Source organism: Neovison vison, chromosome 6, assembly GCF_020171115.1.
Source record: "Neovison vison isolate M4711 chromosome 6, ASM_NN_V1, whole genome shotgun sequence".
NCBI lineage: Eukaryota > Metazoa > Chordata > Mammalia > Carnivora > Mustelidae > Neogale > Neogale vison.
In genome coordinates, this window is record NC_058096.1 from 53,490,953 (window position 1) to 53,510,563 (window position 19,611).

At 38.7% G+C, this 19,611-nt stretch overlaps 1 protein-coding gene across 2 annotated transcripts in view; it reads right to left on the reverse strand.

The window, feature by feature from the left end:
- CBLB (Cbl proto-oncogene B) overlaps positions 1–19,256 on the reverse strand; it is a 218,689-nt gene extending 199,433 nt beyond the window's left edge. For both annotated transcript variants that reach the window (XM_044251309.1, XM_044251308.1), the window contains exons 1-3: positions 19,143–19,256; positions 17,543–17,724; positions 3,501–3,751 (exon numbers count right to left, since the gene is read on the reverse strand). In XM_044251309.1, the coding sequence (XP_044107244.1) occupies positions 3,501–3,751; positions 17,543–17,710 (419 nt within the window). In that variant the 5' untranslated portion in view covers positions 17,711–17,724; positions 19,143–19,256. The remainder of the gene's footprint in view (positions 1–3,500; positions 3,752–17,542; positions 17,725–19,142) is intronic.
- Positions 19,257–19,611: the final 355 nt, after the last annotated feature.

Here is a 19,611-nt window from a genome sequence, read left to right on the forward strand (position 1 = left end):
GTTAGCAATAACTACCTTCACACTCATTCCAACTCTTGCCACTAAAAATTTAAGCCAGATGATAGAAAGTTTCACCTCTCTTCCGTGCTTGAAACTACAAATTCTCCCTTCTCTACGTGACCCCCAGACTCAACCCCATACATACGCACGAAAACTTTCTGTGTGCCAGAAATCGCTGAACTACTCTTCCCAAAAAGAGCAGCTCAGAATGGTTTAGGCATTCAGTTGGAGACCACTAACTCAGTGTGAGGTTCAATTGTTTGTAGGAGGGAGAAGAGAAGGAAAAACAAAAAAACCAAGCTTGGGAGAAGTGATACTAAAGAAAAGGTTCACTGTGAAAGTCCAGCAAGGCATGCAGCACGCCTCTCACCAGAAATCATCATTCCACCCGTTCTCAAGGAAGTTTTCACAATGCCCATGATATCTATTCCACTAGCAAATAAATCCATCTATATTTCTACCTCCCACCTATACACAAAAAATACACTGCAAGCCATTGCTATATTTTTTTCATTTATTCTTCTATTTATGATATTTGTCACATTTCTGTGAAATCGCTTTAAAAATTCAGGCTATAGGGACACCTGGGTGGCTCAGTAGATTGAGCTGCTCTGGCACCCCATGGAAAAACTTTATGATATTCCCAGCAATCAGTGCATCATCCATGTTCTATAAAGCTCATTCTATCAAAGAGAATACTTTGTTGCCCACCATAAGAATATTCTAAGAAGTTTCTTTTATTTTCTATAGAGCAAAAAGTCCCAGAGTTCCATGTATAATGGCACACTTTAGCCTCAGCTTGCATTTAAAATCCTAAAAGTGAATGTGTAAAAACATATTACCACCAAAAGAAACATAAATCAAAATCTATGTCCTTGTTATGGCATAGCAAGAATGGTCCATTATTATGAATTCTGATTATATATGTATCAAATGTAAGCTCCACATAAAAACAGCTGGTCACAGAACACTATCAGAAAATGAACATGGATGATGGTAAAATTCATTTAGGAATGTGCTATACCAGCACAGAAACTAATAAACTTTGTCTTACAGTTGAATTTAGGAGAGTGACAAAATTTACTTGGACACGTAAAACACAGAATTTATAGAGTCAACTCAACATGATCGATCAGCATTATGCAATCTATCATCATCTGTGGGAATCTACCACAAGCAACCAACATTTATAGAGATTCCCTCATATATGCTCCCACATTAAAAAGCCAAAAATATCAAAATATATAAATGGTAATCATATCGACTGGGTTAGAAAATGTTTTAGGTTTCTAAAGAAGTCATTAAAGTGGGCCACAAGCTTATCAAATCATATATGACTACATCCAATGAAAATACTGAGAAACTAAATGCCTTCTCACTAACCTGATGTCCTAATAAGTGAAATTAAATGGATGTTTTTGCTGGTTCATGAAGAATTTCAGGGCTACTAAATTTAAATAAGAAGTATAAATACAGTCATAAAAACAACCTGATTTTATTAAATCACTGGTAGAACTACAAAGCAAAAATATAGTCTCAAACATAAACAGCTGGCCTCCCCATAACCTGGGTCATTCTTGAAAGAACTGTAAGAAGAAATAATCACTATGATATTTCTCTACTTTGCTTCTGATACCATGTGGTGATTCACATTCCTCTTGGCAGTCCTGGAGAATCTAAGAGCTTTAAAACTAAAAGGCAACTGAAAGATTCACCACCTTCAAGATGTGTACACTGTGATCCAAGTATATTAAATGAGGAGCCTATAGTTATAATTGGGTAGACATTTATGATTATAGAGTTCATCACTAATTTAGAGAACAAATTATAAATAAGCAAACATTTATGCCATTTTACATCTTGGCAAAGGTTTTTTTTTTATGTTTGATTTTTATGGTTTTACTCACTCTGTTTGGCTGTTATTTACAGACAAGTTCAGAGGCTATACACCTAGATAACTGAATTTGCTATTTTACAACCCCATGTTTTATCAGACTACATGAGGCTAGCTTTTCCGACCTGAAAGAAAGATTAGCAGTTTCTTGGAGGTTATCCTATATGTAAAGAAACTAAAATCCGGAAAGATTAAGTGTCTTAAGCTAAAATCCAACTAACCTATATTAAGATATTATGAATTTTAATTAATATTTGTTTTCAAATGTAGAAATCTAAATATACTATCACTATCAGTGAATATTCTAGATAAACTTAAAATATCTCAAAATGGAAAACTACTTTTCTTCATTTGATTTAAGACAGGTCATGAGATGTAACATTGAAATAGCCAGACAACAAACTTTAAAGGGGAGTCTCTAAGTCTGGAATCCTGGCTGGAAATCAAGATTCAGTTGATATCCCTCCAGTCTTTGCCATCCCTGTTCAGTTTCTCACTTAACAGTCAAACCATGAGAATCAAGTGTCATCTCCCACCCACACCTATGACATGCACATATCCAGCCAAGACTGCATCTCAAAGACAGTCCCACCAATACCAAACACTGGTGCATGGAGAGCAACAGGAATTCTCATTCATCGCTGGTGAGAATGCAAAAACAGTATAGCCAGTTTGGAAAACAGTAGGGAGGTTCTTACAAAGCTAAAACACGGGCTTACCATAAGACCCGGCAGTCATGCTCCTAGGTAGTTACTCAAATGAACTGAGAGCTAATATGCACATAAAAACCTGCATATGAGTATTTACAGCAGCTTTATATATAACTGTCAAAAATTGGAAGCAACCATGATATCTTTCAACAGACAAATGGATCAACAAACCGCAGTACCTCTATGCAATGGAGTATTATTCAGTAATAAAAAGAAATGAGGTATCAAGCTACAAAAAGACAAGGGGGAACCTTAAACACATACTGTCAAGGGAAAGAAGCAAGTCTAAAAAAGTTACATATTATATGATTTCAACTGTATGACACTCTAAAAAAGGAAAAACTATAAAGAGAGTAAAAAGGTAAGTGGTTGCCAGGGATTCAGAAGTTGTGGGATGGAGGAGGGGGAGTGGAGGGGCAACGAACAGGCAAGAGCACAGGGTATTTCTAGGGCAGTGAAATTATTCTATATGATACTGTAATGGTAGATACATGACATCATATATTTTGTTAAAACCCACAGAAAGAGTGAATGCTAATGTAAAGTCTGAGCTTTAGTTAATAATACCATATTAATATTGGTTTATCAATGTATCATACCATGCAAGATACTAATAACAGGGCGGTAGATGAGAACTTTGTACTTTGGAGTAAGTTTTCTGTAAACCTAAAACCACTCTAAAAATGAAAGTTTAAGAAAAACCAAGGTCTCATGAAGTATCTATTATCACAAAAAAAATTAAGTAAAACTACAAGGTTTAAGTAACATGAAAAGCAAATATACAAATGCGGTATTTCTTCTGAAACAAAGATACGGTGACATTTATGCTGTGAAGCCAAAAGCCATGGAAATTATGAGCTTACCATTAAAAACAATAAAAGCTGAAACATTCTTACCTGTCCTGTGACTGTTCTTCATACATCCGCTCCTTGCCTTCTTTAAAGAGTCTTATTGCCCGCTTTGACTTTTTCATTAGACTATCGATATAGATTTTAAAATATTCATTCTCGCTGAGTTGGGCGAGTTTCTGGTTGTCATCATATTTACTCAATATAAGTCGCAAATGCTGATATGTATCAGGTAAAATGTCAAGTATATATGGTGGGCTATTTTTCAACTGAAGCTTGGGATTTTGGCACAGTCTGACCTAAAAAAAGAGACAAAAATAAAACATTTTCATAGGAACTACAATAATTTCTTTCACAGAAAAGTTAAGAAATATATCAAACTACTATTTCTTCATTTTCCACAATATAAATTTTCATTTAAAACTACTATCTCCAATCTACAAACAACTGGTAAATATCTGCATTCCTCTGGATACAATTAAATCCAATTTTCTTCTCCTCCTATTCATTTTTTTCTATGACACACCTCTACTTTCCCCCTCTAAAGTTTTCATTCTCTCTTCTACAATATCCTGTTGTTCATGGCTTCATAGAACTCCAGCGTGCTAAGTGTCGTACACTAATAGTATCTTTTTTTTAAGTAAAAATTAGGAAATGGGCCTCTTTTGCTGGCAACCAATGTCTCACGTTTAGATATTATCCAACTACACTGAACTCCCAGCTAACCTCTCATAGATTTTAATTAACGTTTTTGTATTTTGTTCCTGAACCCTGAGGAGAATAAAACAAAGAGGTGCAATTTTAATAACTGAGTTATTAAGTAGTAAATGGGTGTCAGGTCCAAACAAGTCTCTTCCACCTCCCCACATTATATCTCGTGCCTATAAACATGTGGTACCTAACGGTTCAGTCATTCCATCGGGTGCCACCCAACCACTGGGGCATGCAGAGCTGCCTGCATAACTAAGAGTAACTTCTGCAAGAGTCAGTTAACCCATCTTGTTCCTACCCCTCCAACCAGGGTTTAGGGAACCACGCAATCACACAATTTTTAAATGGAACCATTAGACACTGCACAGGAGCGTCCAGAGTGGAAGGGTGCACGCTCATGCATAAAGGCAGCTTTCCCGAGAAGCCCATGAAGCACAGGCTTGACAGTCCTCTAAGAGCTTGTCCTCTTCTGAGGCCTTCATCGTGTATCCTTTGTAACACTTTCAAGAGCAAGATACTCTAAACACAATTGGCTAAGGTCTCTGACTTTTTCCAGTAGGACTTCCCTTTCATCACACTTAACCTCCTGCTGTGGGTGTTTTTCAAATCTGGCTGAAGGGAATCTGAGTTGGAAATAATACACTGAGTGTGGCTTTGGTAGAAGGTATGTGAGATGCCCAGTCACTTCTGGAGCTAGCTAAAATGCTGCCAGCAAGCTCAGTAAGAGAATGGATTAGGGAAGACTTCAAGGCCCATGGAGCAGCACACAGCATAGGAGCAGGAAGATCCAAGTCAGATTTGGTCATTTCCATGTGTCCAGAGGTACCCAGGACTGGAAACATACAGGGCAATGGAAGAGAATCAAAGTATAAAGTGTACAGAGTCAAGATCATTTCTCTGATGTTTGTGGATTTATCAATGTTTAAAGATTTATAACTTGAGTCTTATTTATCAGTCTAAAAAATTCACCTTCATACCCAATTTTGTATTTGTACTTTTGTATTATTTTTCTTTAAAAGGACCCCTCCAAATTTCAAGTTCAACAAAACATGGATTCACCCCTGAGTGCTCACAGAAGGGCTGGGCCAAATAGAAAACAGTTGAACAGTAATAATTTCAAGAACCACAAACACAAGAAATCCAGGAAACAACAAATGAAAAAAGTATTCACACTTACTAACACACTTGCTTTAAGAAATAACCATATGATTTTTTTGTGTGTGTGGGAGGAAAAAAAAACTATCAAGCAACAGCCCTTAAGACAACCATTTCACACGTTAACAGAGGGCATTGTATCTTCCACCTTGCTATTTTATTGTATACAATGTAGAAGTATAGAGCATATAGTACAGATGTGACAAATGGATGGCTTAGTTGATTATCCAGAATACTTCAGTACACACACACACACACACAAACACACACACATATATACACACTTAAATCATATTATTATATTACTGCCTTATTTTCATGATTGAATATACTAGTGTTCAAATCAATAATCCAAAGGCATGACCAAAGATTAAATATAAGAGTATTTAATAGGAAGATGCCATATAATTAATTAAATAACACCAAATCACGAGAAAAGTATAGTTAAAAAGGTTAATAAAGCTTTTTACCTTCTTTCTCCTTTTGGGACTTTGATATAATCAGAGAAGCTCATTCTGCCCTAAAGACTGATGAAGTCTCAAATATGTCAATGATTTGACAAATCCAAACAAGATCTAGTTTTTCAATTCTTAAAACTGTAAGATAGTATCACAAGTATATACAAATTTCAAAAATATCGCCAGCCACAACCTACAGCAGGCACAGTTTAATCTCAGCAACATAAAACTTGGTACAGCATGTCAAAGATTGATAAATGATTAACTTGGAGTTAGGAGACTAGGCAATTTCAAATTAATTTCGTCTACTGGTGAACATTTAACTGATTAAAAAAATACTCTCAGGTATTTTTTTCAGACATTCCAAGTAAATGTTCTTTAACAGACTATTTTAAGTGTTACAGATTTTTAATTTACTATTCTCTACGTGAGCTTTTTCTCATTTGCTTTATTTAAATTGTAATTCTATCTGGGCACTTATTGCTTTATTTGGTACAATTGTTTGCATAACTACTATATACCAGGTACTGAGCTTACTGCCAGGAAATTATAGATGACTAGAACATACTTCCTGCCTCAAGGAGTCTGGCAGAAGAGGCCTAGTTCTCTATAATTAACTTAGGAGCAATGTAATTCTTGCTCTAAGGGATCCTTGGAAAGATCCTGTCCAATTCATTCATTTTCAGATAAAGAAACGAAGAACTACAAAGATTAAGGGACTATTAAAAAATCATTAATCTAACACAAGAGCCTGCATCTTCTGAATCTCAGGCTGATCTTCTTTCTAACTATATGGCAACTTAATTAGAATTAGGCATATAATTAATGATCCCTGCCTAACCTCATTTACATTTTTATTTTTACACCATTTGCAAATTTCCATGAACTTCAGGACCCATTTGTTAATTCTAAAATGTTTATGTGTCAGGCATTGTTTCAGGCCCTAGGGAATTCAGAATGAAATAAATCACAGACCTGTCCTCAAGGAGTCTTCCAGTGAAAAAGACAGATGGCTTAAAAAAGAATTACAGGACACGTTAAGGGCTTTAATGGAAGAGAGTACAAAGTGCTGGAGGAGAAAAGCAGCAGCTCACTCATAACTTGCCACGAGTATCAAAAAAGGCATACCTACATTTGCAAAAGGAATATTCCAGGCAAAAGGGTAGGCAAAGGCTTGTGAGGCACCAGAAAGTAGAGCAGAAAGGAAGGAGTCAATGCAGTCATTCTAAGAGGTGAAGGCACAGGGAGCCTGCAGGTGACTAGCACAGGCAGATTTAAAATGGGCTAGATTCCATTCATCAGGGCTCCTATAGGCCACACAGTTTTCTAAATCTGCCTTCAGGAGAGTGTAACATACAAGCTGAACTATGATATGCTGCTGAGTGTAGAGTTCATCAGTTGGATTAGTATTAAACTCTGTGATTTATGACAGCTCCTGCCAAAAACGAGTAACTCTACACCAGGACTGACTTCTAAGCAGGTCAAATTCAAGTCAATAAATATTTATTGAGTCCCTGCTATGTGCAAGGAACTGCGAAAGCCAGAGAAAGAAAAATTGCTTTTCTAAAAACAGTATGTTAAGGAGAAAAATCAAGCTCACCACAAGGTTCGAGTTCAGATTCAAATGACTTAGATGTCATCTAGAAATATCTAAGTTGCTCCCTAGAATGCAAGCGGTTCCTAACACAGAAGAGCTTTAAAAAGAACAAATCTCCAGTCATTTTATACAATAACAAACTTTTTAGGGCATCGACTAGTGCATAAAAGGATTGGTTCATTAGCAGGGTTACTCTTCACTCTTGAACTAAAAGGCAAAACAATTAGTACTGAATTAGGCTACAAATTCCAATACAGTCATTGAGTCAAAGGATTTTAGAGCTAAAGAGAACCTTGGAAATCACAATGACCAATACCCTCCTTTTGACAGAACAATACTAAAACAAAGACATGGAACACGGCTGAGTTTACTACTCAAAACCCTTCTGTCTAGAATTGAAAGTCAGGCACTCTCTCCTTAACACTATGCAATTGCCTGTTGTATTTGTTTAAATTTATTTAGAGATCTTTAAAGGGGCCTCTCTATACATGTCTTTACCATTTCACACACATAAAAATATGTGTCTAATCTATACATATACTATAAATACTATATATTCCCGTACATTAAATATATATTTGACTATATCAAAGCAAAGGCACAAATATAAACACAGGATTTGTGAGTGCTGTAACAATTTTCAAAGCCATTAATTATTCTTGGAACACTCCTGTATTTAAAGATTTTCCCCACTGTGCCTTAATTAAAACTTCTAGTCAAAAGTTAACAAAGAGGTATTAGGTCAGCTAACATATTTCTTAGGTTCACCCCAGCCCCTGAAATGTATGAAAGAAATTCTACTGAAGCAAATGGAAACTTCAACAGTAAGGAATTGTGCCTAGACTTTAACAGTCTTTCATTATAAAGCACACCTCACTTCATGGACGATGCAGTTATATTAAATCAAGCAATGTACCCACGAAGTGAAATACCCCATTTTTAACAACAGTATGAAAAGCTTGAAAGAATCTCTTGTCTGTTCTCTTCATGTAAATGTTTTAAGAGGTTCCTTATTGCAATTACACAAAGGATATTATTATGATAAAAAAGCATCTTTAGGGTAAATTCCCAGTAGTGCAATTGCTTAAGTGGGTAGGAGAAGAATCCATGAAACAAGATGTGATAGGGAGGGAGACAAACCATAAGTGACCATAACCATTAATCTCACGAAACAAACTGTGGGTTGCTGGGGGGAGGGGGGTTGGGAGAAGGGGTGTAGGGTTATGGACATTGGGGAGGGTATGTGCTTTTGGGTAAATTGGAAGGGGAGATGAACCATGAGAGACTATGGACTCTGAAAAACAATCTGAGGGGTTTGAAGTGGCGGGGGGGTGGGAGGTTGGGGTACCAGGTGGTGGGTATTATAGAGGGCACAGCTTGCATGGAGCACTGGGTGTGGTGAAAAAATAATGAATACTGTTTTTCTGAAAATAAATAAATTGGAAAAAAAAAAAAAAAAGAGAGAGGCTCTTGCCTCTCTCTGGCAAATAAATAAAATCTTTAAAAAAAAAAGCATCCGTGAGTTCTTTGAATTCTTCCCATCTTAATTTAGCAAATCATCTTAAGTACATAAAGTATGTACATGTATACAGTATAAAATGTAAAGAGTATAAAAATAATATAAAATTCTTTCTACATAAAATATTAATTGGGCAAAACAAGGTTAGCATATAAAATTGGTTATGAATCTGATATATTAATTAAGGTAGGATTTGGGCCAACTACCAAATTATTTATGGTTTTCAAGGAAGCTTTTTTTAAAAGCTGTCTTTAAATATAAGCATCATTAAATAACTGACTAGCTGTAATTAAAATATCAATTTTCAGTTGTGTATTCATATCAATTGTGTGTTCATTTGTTCACTATTTTCCTTCCAAATGAAAACTGGTCTTCCTTAAAAGTGGAGACGTATCTCTTACTTGTCTGTTTCCTTCACTTAGTGTAGAATTTTGCATATGGTAGATGCAAAATAAATACTTGATGGCGGAAAGAAGGTGTAGAAGGAGGAAAGGAACAAAGAACTTCTCAGAAGAGAATGCTACAAATAGGAAAACCATACCTATAGTGAATAAACCTAAGTGAGTACAAAGTTTCAAGAAGAATTTGATCATATCAAATATTAGAAGGTAAAGAGCCTTTTGATTTCCTTCTCATCGGAAGAGGAAGAATCATATTATTCCATGGAATGGAGTACTTGAATCTTCATACTATGAACACAGATGCTAGAGTCAATCAAACCTAAGATTTGGTGCTACCATTTATTAGTTTTCCAACAGTGGGCCAGTTTCTTCTTCCAGAAAACTCAGGATGTTATGATTCTCAGAAGAGGAAATGTAAAGCGATCTGCACGGTACGTAGCACACAGCTGGTACCCAGTACTTCTTAGTACATCTTTTCCTTCTGTATTTTATATTATACCACATCATGGTAAACTGCAGATTTTGCCAACATATGAGAATCAGACCAAGGGCACTGACTGCTCTGTTGCGGATCGCTAAGAGTTCTTTCAGCTCCTGAAGTTCTTCATACTACCTGCAGCTCTGTAAAAGTCTGGAGTGTTTTGTGCAGGAAAGCAGCAAACGGTAATAAGCCCAGATTGGTAGTCCTGATACGGAATTAATACATCAGCAGTACTCAGCTGATGCAGTATCTGAACAGGCAGAACATTTAGTTTAATAACTATTTTTGTTAATTGCTATTGGAAGATAGCATGCGTGAGCTTAACAATTATTTAAATATTTGTATGTTAAAGTGCTAAAAATTTGGTCAGTTATATTCAAAATGCTTCCTTCATTACTCGGAAAATATCAGCAATTAAAAAATGCTAAACAATAACAAAAGCAATGATAACAAAAAACCAACTTCCCCATATGCCCAAGTAGAGTAGATAAAAATAGTATCCTGACATCATTTAAGTCACAGCATGTTTCTAAAATGAGCTAAATACACAGGATAAGAACTTACTTCCATCTCCATGTTTTACTTATTTGCCCACTTAACTGCTAGAAGACTGATTAAAATATATATTGTTTATTCTACAATATACAATTTTAAGATGTGGTTTGAACATTATAAATGTTATTCCTTAAATCACTTCCTTACAACCCAAAATAAAATTTACAAATTCTCTCAAAACTGTAGATTTTCTTACTTCCCTCTTATATAAGTAGCAATTAGTTATCAACCAAGGTTTACTCTTCTACTTGTACTTAGCCTTTTCCTCCCACATTGTAATCTAGGATGACACTTTATTAATTACTTCTTCTACCTTTACATTTTAAATCACTCCCTATCTACATATCTCTCTCCTCAATCTATACACCTCTCCACACACACACAAAGTTATGCTCTGCTCAAACCCTCAAGCTATCTCTCAGAACTTTCTTCCTTTTCACCAGTTGTCACTTTGAGAACAACTGTTAAGTTACCCCCACATTCTTTTTAATTTAGCCCCATCACGTAAATGAAACTATTCTAAAAGGTCAATGATTGGCCTCTCTTCATGAAATTCAGCAACTTCTTAAATTTTCATCCTGCTTGGTTTTCTCCACTTGGACTTGAATTTGGTTTTCTCAGAATTGGAAACTATCTCCTTAATTGAAGCTGTCTCTACCCAAGAAATCAATCTGCCCTAATTCTTTTCCTACCTCTCTCATCGCTGTTTTTTGCAGGATTCTCTCTCCTTCTCTGCAATCTAATTATAACTACAACCCCATACACAGACAAAATGCCAATCTCTGACTTTTTCTCTAACTCTCATCTTCTACTCTACATTGCAAATCTCTTACTGGTCTACAGCTTGAAATACTACCTCTGTGGGCATATCTACCAAACATATGTCCTCAGTTTCAACTTCTCTCTAACTGCACATTCAACTTTCTGATTTCAAAATGGATTTCGCTCTGGCATGCCAAACTCAACATGGCCCAAAACAAACTTATGCACCAGCTCCCAAGCTTCCTCTTTTTCTTACTATGTTCCTTATCTCATTTAAAGCATCACCGCCTTCAGGCTAAAAACCTCGAGTCACTTTCACTTCACCACCATCTCTTTCATCCTCTATCTCTAAAGGGTCACCCGCACCTGTAAATTTTACCTCCAAAATGCCCTCCACAGGGCGCCTTCATGCCTCGGTTGTTAAGTGTCTGCCTTCTGCTCTAGTCCTGATTCCGGGGTCCTGGGATCAAGCCCCACATGAAGCCTGATTCTCCCTTTCCCACTCCCCCTCCTGCTTGTGTTCTCTCTCTTACTCTGTCTCTCTGCATCAAATAAATAAACAAAATCTTAAAAAAAAAAAAAAAAGCCTCCCGCATTTGAACCTACGCTTGCTAAATTGACTCTCAATTGGAGTTCAGCCCTCAATTCAGCCCTTCATTATTTCTTGCCCAGTCTGTTTTAATTCTTCTTGATCACTACTCCTACTTTAAGTTTCTCTTCTCTTAATCCATGCTTTGTAGAGTCAAGAGAATAATCGACCACAGCACAGCCTTGACTGTTTTTCACACTCTACTCAAAGATAATAACACTTCTCTTCTACCGAATAAAGTCCAAACTCCTTGAAAGAGCAGAAATCGTCTTCATCTTTCTCTAACTTACCTTCTCAACAATCTCCCTCTACCCACATTCCTTCAGCCTGTCGTATCCTACACCTCAGTGGAAAGAGTCCTTGAAAGAGTAGCTGGATAACACCTCTACCAGCTGCATTCCTGATCAACCCCTCAGCCCCCACAAGCATATCCTCCCCAACCATATCCTACGTCACAGCACTTTATTTATACCCCATTATAGCCTTATCGCATTCTAGAGTATGCAGAACATACTCTACTACATAGAATGGAATGGGTGTTTACAAACCTCTATCTTTCCAGATGGAATTTGATAAATGAATGGTGAAATCAATAGATAGCGTATAAAGCAGCTTTGAAGAAAAGAAGAGTTGATTTAAAACCTTAATGGTAAAGATTTTATGAGAGTTGAAAAGATGACTAACTTATTAAGGCTTCTGTTAAATGCGTGTCCTAAGTCACAAGGATAAACCAAGGTAACTTGGTATGATTCCTTTAATCTTTTATTTTATAAAAAATTTTCCCTAAAAGGGGAAAGGAGCAAACTTTGGGATCACTCCACTTAGCCAAGCACAAGAGCTCAAAATCTCAGTATTAAGCAAAACTGTTCAGACACTTAATGTGTTATCATCTACCCAAGTCTAAAAGTGCCCATGATTCTGCTAACATGGAAGAACTTCACTAAAGAAAAGGAAATACATGAAGAATGATTCAAATAAATGACATTCCCTATTCCAAGGGCCCAAGGATAGTGATATCTCAACAAACCCAACAAACATAAACAAACATAAACCCAACAAACATAAACAAGAGGCATCCAAAGCCTATGCTTTATCCCACATATAATATTTTTCAGAGGTATAAGGAATTCATCTTAGAAAAGAATATCGACTATTATTTGTTAAAATAGCTGCATATATTCCAAGCATCTCTGATTGACAACCTTTAAAATAAATTATAGTTGCAGTAAAAGTATAAAGATGGAGAATGAATTACACTCCAGCTTGACAAATGTACTGAGTGTACTGAGGGTAAAAAGCAGGAAAAGGCTATTTGGCATCATCACTTTTTAAATGCTTTTAAAAGTCTTTCAATAATGTAATTTCAAATAAATGACAAGGACAACAAGACAAAACGTAGGCAGGTACTCAAGCTGCTTTGCTCTTCGGCATCAATTAATTCTTTTCTAATTTCCTGAACATCCATGTAAGCTCGGTACATTTAGTATCTATTAGATGGAAAACTGTTCCTTCCACTTTCCATCACCTGGCTAAGGCGCTTATGAAAACCAGGCTCAGGAACCTCACATTAATAAATTATCATTTCTCCCATACTGATTAGCAATCATTTCCTTACCCTCACCTCAGCATTTCCAACAAGAGTACAATAACGCTGTTCCTAAGGACAGTGGCCAGCAAAATCCAGACAGGCAACTGTCTGAGCAGCAGCCAAAAAACAAGGAGGTTCTTCTTCACTTTGCCCCCACTGTACCTTCCACAGGTCTGTATTACAGCCTTGTCCATACTACATGGCAATTACCTAACAAATATAATATAATATAAATAATAGATTACCATTTATATGCCTGGCTGTGATGTCAGTGTCTGAGTTCCTTGACACCTCAGAGGCCAAATTATACATCTTACCTAGCTTTGTATCCCTAGTAACAAGCACTTAGTAGGAACATAGTAGGCCCTCAATAAATGTTAAGTGTTTAAGAAACCCATCTCTGGAGAGCCTGGGTGACTCAGTGGGTTAAGCCTCTGCCTTCAGCTCAGGTCATGGTCTCAGGGTCTTGGGATCGAGTCCCGCATCAGGTTCTCTACTCGGCAGGGAGCCTGCTTCCTCCTCTCTCTCTGCCTGCCTCTCTGCCTCCTTGTGATCTCTGTCAAATAAATAAATAAAATCTTAAAAAATAATAATAAAAAAACCATCTCTGTAATAGCTTTGGAATAGATTCCATATTTCAGGTACATCTGAACCTGGATATATATTCATGAGTAATACCTCTGTCACTGTATCAGATATCCAGGGACCAGAAGAGTTTGGGGTTAGCTACTGACTTAAACTGACACATAGAGCCAAGGCCAGAAAATATGTCTAAATGGGAGGCTTTGGGATATGCTACATCCTTTTTCTCAATAAACTGATTTTGGGTTACAGAATACTTTACATCTCTCTGTCTCTCACACACACACACACCACACACAAACCAACTGAGTAATGACTCTCTCCTACTCTCAGTGACCATATCTAGAAGTCTGCCCTCTGAAAACAGAACAATTAGTTGGAACTGGAGTCTCAGTTGAATGTTTTAAATTCTAGATGCCAGGGAATGATAAAACTACACACTTCCTGGAAATTTCTACTACAGTCTGGGACTGCAAAATATCCACTGTAAAATGTTCTTTGATTTAGTAGGTAGCTGCAACATTCTGAACTTAAAAGTTCATTTCATATTTATCCTTCTAAGATCTGTCCTTGTTGAAGAGGCTTCCCAAAGAAAAACGTGCTAACTAAGCACCTAACCCTGCCTATCACGTAACTACCAGTAGGACTTGAAAGTTACTCTTTTCTGTTATTCACAAGCTAAACTCAGGCTATTGCTGTTAGTTTATAAAACAGTTAGGTGATTGGTCAAGAGATTAACATTTGGACTCATAATAAATATCCTGATGTAATCACCAGGACAATGTTGAGATGATGAACCACTTCCTTCACCACTGACAAAGAAAAAAAAAAGGGTAAACACATGTGAGGGACACTTCTGTATTACACAATTTAATAAAATATATTTTCAGTTAGTAATTATCAATGCCTTTTTATTACTGTGTGGTAGAATAGTGATGAACACGCTGAGGTCTTCATAGCGATTCATGTGATTTCCCTCCACGAAGCCCATGAATGCATTCATAAGTGAACACAATTATTTTCATTCTTGACAAATAATGAAGACAAAATAAGAAAAGCCATTCCAATGCACCTTTGCCAACACCCTTACCCACATTCCACTAAGTAGAGACTTTCATTAATAGTTCTCCTTATGAGTCAAGTTTTTCAATTAGAGAGGCTAAACCCAAACCCACAAAAGAGTTAGTAAAATAAACAATGGCAGAGGCTTAACTATCAAAAACCATCTATTTTACCATAACCCATGGTGAAATAATTAAAAGTGGATAAAACTTATGTTAACAAGCAATTACAAACCAAAATTATGAATATATTCTTTAACGTTTGAAAAACAATGACTCTTATATTAACTATAGCTCACCTCTTCCTGATACCAATCTTTTTTATTTGCTGTGCTAACATTCACTCATAAACCATAAATGTACAAATTCTGACCTCTCGCAGAAGGGGATGGGGAGGGAGGGGCAGCTCCTTGAGAGAATCTGACCCATGTTGCCCACTCATATAACAAGTATAGGGAAAAACCAAGAATTCCTTCTCTTATGCCCAACTTACGACTTAGGTAATGAAAGTGACCTTAAATCGCATTCTCTTTAGAAAACCAAAGACAAATGGCAAGATTTCGTTTCTTTTGATGGCTGCATAGTATTCCATTGTGTATATATACCATGGATGGAACTAGAGCGTATCATGCTTAGCGAAATAAGTCAAGCGGAGAAAGACAACTATCATATGATCTCCCTGATATGAGGGAGTGGTGATGCAACATGGGGGCTTAAGTGGGTAGGAGAAGAATCCATGAAACAAGATGGGATAGGGAGGGAGAGAAACCATAAGTGACTCTTAATCTCACGAAACAAACTGTGGGTTGCTGGGGGGAGGGGGGTTGGGAGAAGGGGGGTAGGGTTATGGACATTGGGGAGGGTATGTGCTTTTGGGTAAATTGGAAGGGGAGATGAACCATGAGAGACTATGGACTCTGAAAAACAATCTGAGGGGTTTGAAGTGGCGGGGGGGTGGGAGGTTGGGGTACCAGGTGGTGGGTATTATAGAGGGCACAGCTTGCATGGAGCACTGGGTGTGGTGAAAAAATAATGAACACTGTTTTTCTGAAAATAAATAAATTGGAAAAAAAAAAAAAAGAAAAGAAAAAAAAAAAAAAAAAGAAAACCAAAGACAGTTACTTGCGCCTGCTAAATATATGCAGTTCTTCCCACTGCATACTCCTCATTCTTAAGTATCCAATGCTAAAATCCAAACCTGACCTCAACCAGCAAGTTGCAATGTTCTGACACTATGACATCATTCTGTCTGGAGCATTTTAATATCACAATTTGAAAAAATTGGCAGAAGCTTAAATAGGTCACAATGAAGCCCAAAACTAAGGATATTTATCTGGCAAAATTTTCTGGCTCTGCATTTGGCACCACTGGACCTAGAATGGTAAGCCTATCATTCATCTATCCATCTGTACTATACATAAGGATAAATGAAAATAAAGGAAATCTTATCACCTTCCTGTGCCACTAATACCACACTGACACTGGCTTTTTGTGGCAAATATTCATACACAGTTACAAGCCAAAGTAAAGACAACTACTACTATATGATTTCATGGAGGCTTTAGCACATCCCTACAGAGGATATTTTTTTAAAATTCCATTTCTGCAGTCACAAAAATATCAAGAGCCCTGCATCAACTAAATTCATAATTAGCCCCAAATATCTATGAAATGAAACCAGATGGTGCTACAAACATTTACCAATATACAGGGGATGGTACTAACTGCTTCAAAAACAAGAACTATTAATTCTGCACAGCAGCAAGCCACCTCTTAATCATATTTATTTCATAATCCTACTTAGTAAGAGAGGACACTGACAGCTAGTTTCTCAGTAGTCTCCAGTAAAACATTCAGGTTGCCTAGACTTCTCAGGGTAATAACATCCAGCTTGACTTCTTCTTGTAAAATTATTATTCATCTGAAAGCAACATGCAGAAACCACAGAGGTTTCTGATACTCTCAGCCCCCCCACCTCCTTCATAAATTTTCCTTTCACAATAAACAATGTGCAATCGAAAAGGTTTCCTGTTTCAAAATGGAATAGATGAAAGAAACTGTAACTCTACATTAACAACAAGAAAAAGTTTCTTAATGAAGATGAATTCTCACAGATGGAAATGGAAACTCTCTCAAACATTGCTTCCCCACTTAAGGACTAATCTGGTTCTTCCTCTAGTAAATACTCTCAGAGTCATGCACTATGGTTGTCATGAGTGGTCCCTCAGAGGGTTTTTTAAAACACTTGTTTGCGCTCGTTTGTTATTTAACAGTAACACAACTTCACATAAGACAGAGCAAATACTTCCAAACTATTCTATGGCCATGTACTAACAAAGAGCAGCCAACAGTAAAATCTTTGAATATCTGAGTCATATAGAGGAACTTTGAACCTTGAAGAGTAGGACAAAAGGTAAAAAGAAAACACAAGCAAGTCTTTGCTCTGAATCCAACTTTTTAAAACACACAGAGTAGATGCAAGAAAAATGGTCAATTCAAATCTAAAGACTGTTGCCATAACAATAATTATTAATTAATGGTAACAATAATATTAATTGATGGTCCAAATAAAACAATAGAAGAAGAAACCACATCCAGGGCAAATAACAGGAACAAGCATATAGAACTTACCACTTTGTCCATGAGTTTCCAAGTTTTCTCAACAGTCCTGCGATCTGCTGCTGCTTGCTTAGGAGGTCCAACTGCATCTTGAATAGCATCAATAATACCCAAAATCCGTCCTTTTCGGGGGTTTCCTCCTCGACCACCAGGGTTTCTGCCATTCATAGAATTTGCCATCTGGAACCTTAGTTCTTTGAAAGGCAGATTAAGGGGGGGAAAAAAAAGTTAGTTGGTCATGAAAATGTTTACCCAGCAGAAAACTGAACAGGTTAATTTGTACCCACTACATCCTCCACCATTGAGAACAAAATCCAGGGTCCCAGGTTCAACTTCCCAATAGCTATGAATCTGCACTCTCAATCTGTTCGCACAACAAACGGTAACCTTAGATTTGCTTTTGGAGCACTAAGAGTTAAAGATGTATCCTTCTCGAATTTCACCTGGCAAAGCCTTTATTAATACCCAACTCATAACCAAAAAACCCAAAACAACAACAACAAAAAAAAAAACCCATCCAAAACAAAACAACTTACAAAGGTTTCCTCCAACTAGATAGGAACACAATGTTCTCCCCATCCCTGCCTTAATCTCAATTCAATGTATACTAGAACTAAAGCTCCCAGAAAACGTGTTGAGAGCCTCACTTGAAAACCTCACTTTCACTCTCTTAGATTCCGCCGAGTTATATAAATGTGAAGATGATTCTACAAGAGCGCAAGGGACATAGCTGTTGTCAACAAAGGCTTAGAACTTGGATTTTCCCCGCTAAAACCAACGAGTACGGATAGGGGAACATGGACCCACGAATATATAGTTCTTAAACCAAGGAGTTAGCCCCAAGTTAAGAGCCAAATAAACCAACAAACAACCCACTAAAAAAAGAGGGGTGAGAACCTGACAAGCGCGGGCACCGAAAGGAGAAGAGTGTTCACTTATTTTGCTCCTTTCCTCTCGTCTCACGCAGAGGGAGTGGGGGTCCAAAGCTTTGTTTCGGGACGTCTGTGTGCCCTCCTCCTGTGTGCCTCTCCCCTGCCACTCTCGGACCTCAGCTCGGGGAGGAAGGTGGACACAGAAAGGCCGGAGTCCCCCCTCGCACGTCCAGCGCCCGCAGACCCGTCGGTCTTGGGCGCCCCGCATTCGGCTCCCGGGCAGACGCACCCCACCCCCCACCACCACACACACACACACACACACACACACACACGCACACACACACCCGGGATGTCTGCAATCCCAGCCACCCGGCTCCCTTCACTCCTCTCCCGGCCCAGCCCGGGTTCCGGTCTTTAAATACCCCTCTTCAAACTGTGCCGGCCGCGGCGACAGCAGCTGGAAGCCAGGGCTGTCCCCTGTACGTCCGTGGCCCCGCGGCTGGCTGCCCCAGGGTCCCCTGGCCGGAAAGAAGCGGCAAGCCTCCCCGGCGCCCCCTTCCCTCCCGGCCTTTCCCCGCCGTAGCGCACACGCGTGTGCGCGGGTCCTACTCTACCCGCACGAGCCCAGGGTGCGTGGGGAGCCAGGGGAGCGAGTGTGTGATCGCCGTAAAAGCACGTTCCCGTGGAAGGCGCAAGCCGGAGCGCAGGCCACCGAGACGGGGAAACGCAACAATTACCGTCAAGACCAATCCACGCCCGCTCTCCCCTCCCGCCCGATTCTCGGGGAGGCCGCGGGACGCCGCAGCAGCACTAGCTGGAGGTGGAGACCACTCGCTGGATACCCCACCCCGTAGGATACACACACAGAGAGCCCCGGGAGCGGGGCGGAGCCGGGGGGCGGGGCCGCGCGCCGCTAGGCCAATCCCACGCGCCCTTGCCCTGCCCGACAGCGGGCGGCGCCAATGGGCGGGAGGCGGCCGTCCTTCTCGCACTACCCCCCCAGTCCACGTCTCCCACAGTACACAATGGCCCCAAAGGAAGGCCCGCTCGCGGCACGTCCCAAATACAAAGAGACTCGGAGGGAAATGGGGGCACTGGACTCACCGAAGAACGAAAGTGGAAAAGGGAAAGGAGATGGAAGAAAGGATGCCAAGGCACTAAAGGAACTGACCAATAAGGAGTGGGCGGGTGGGCGTGAGCATTGGG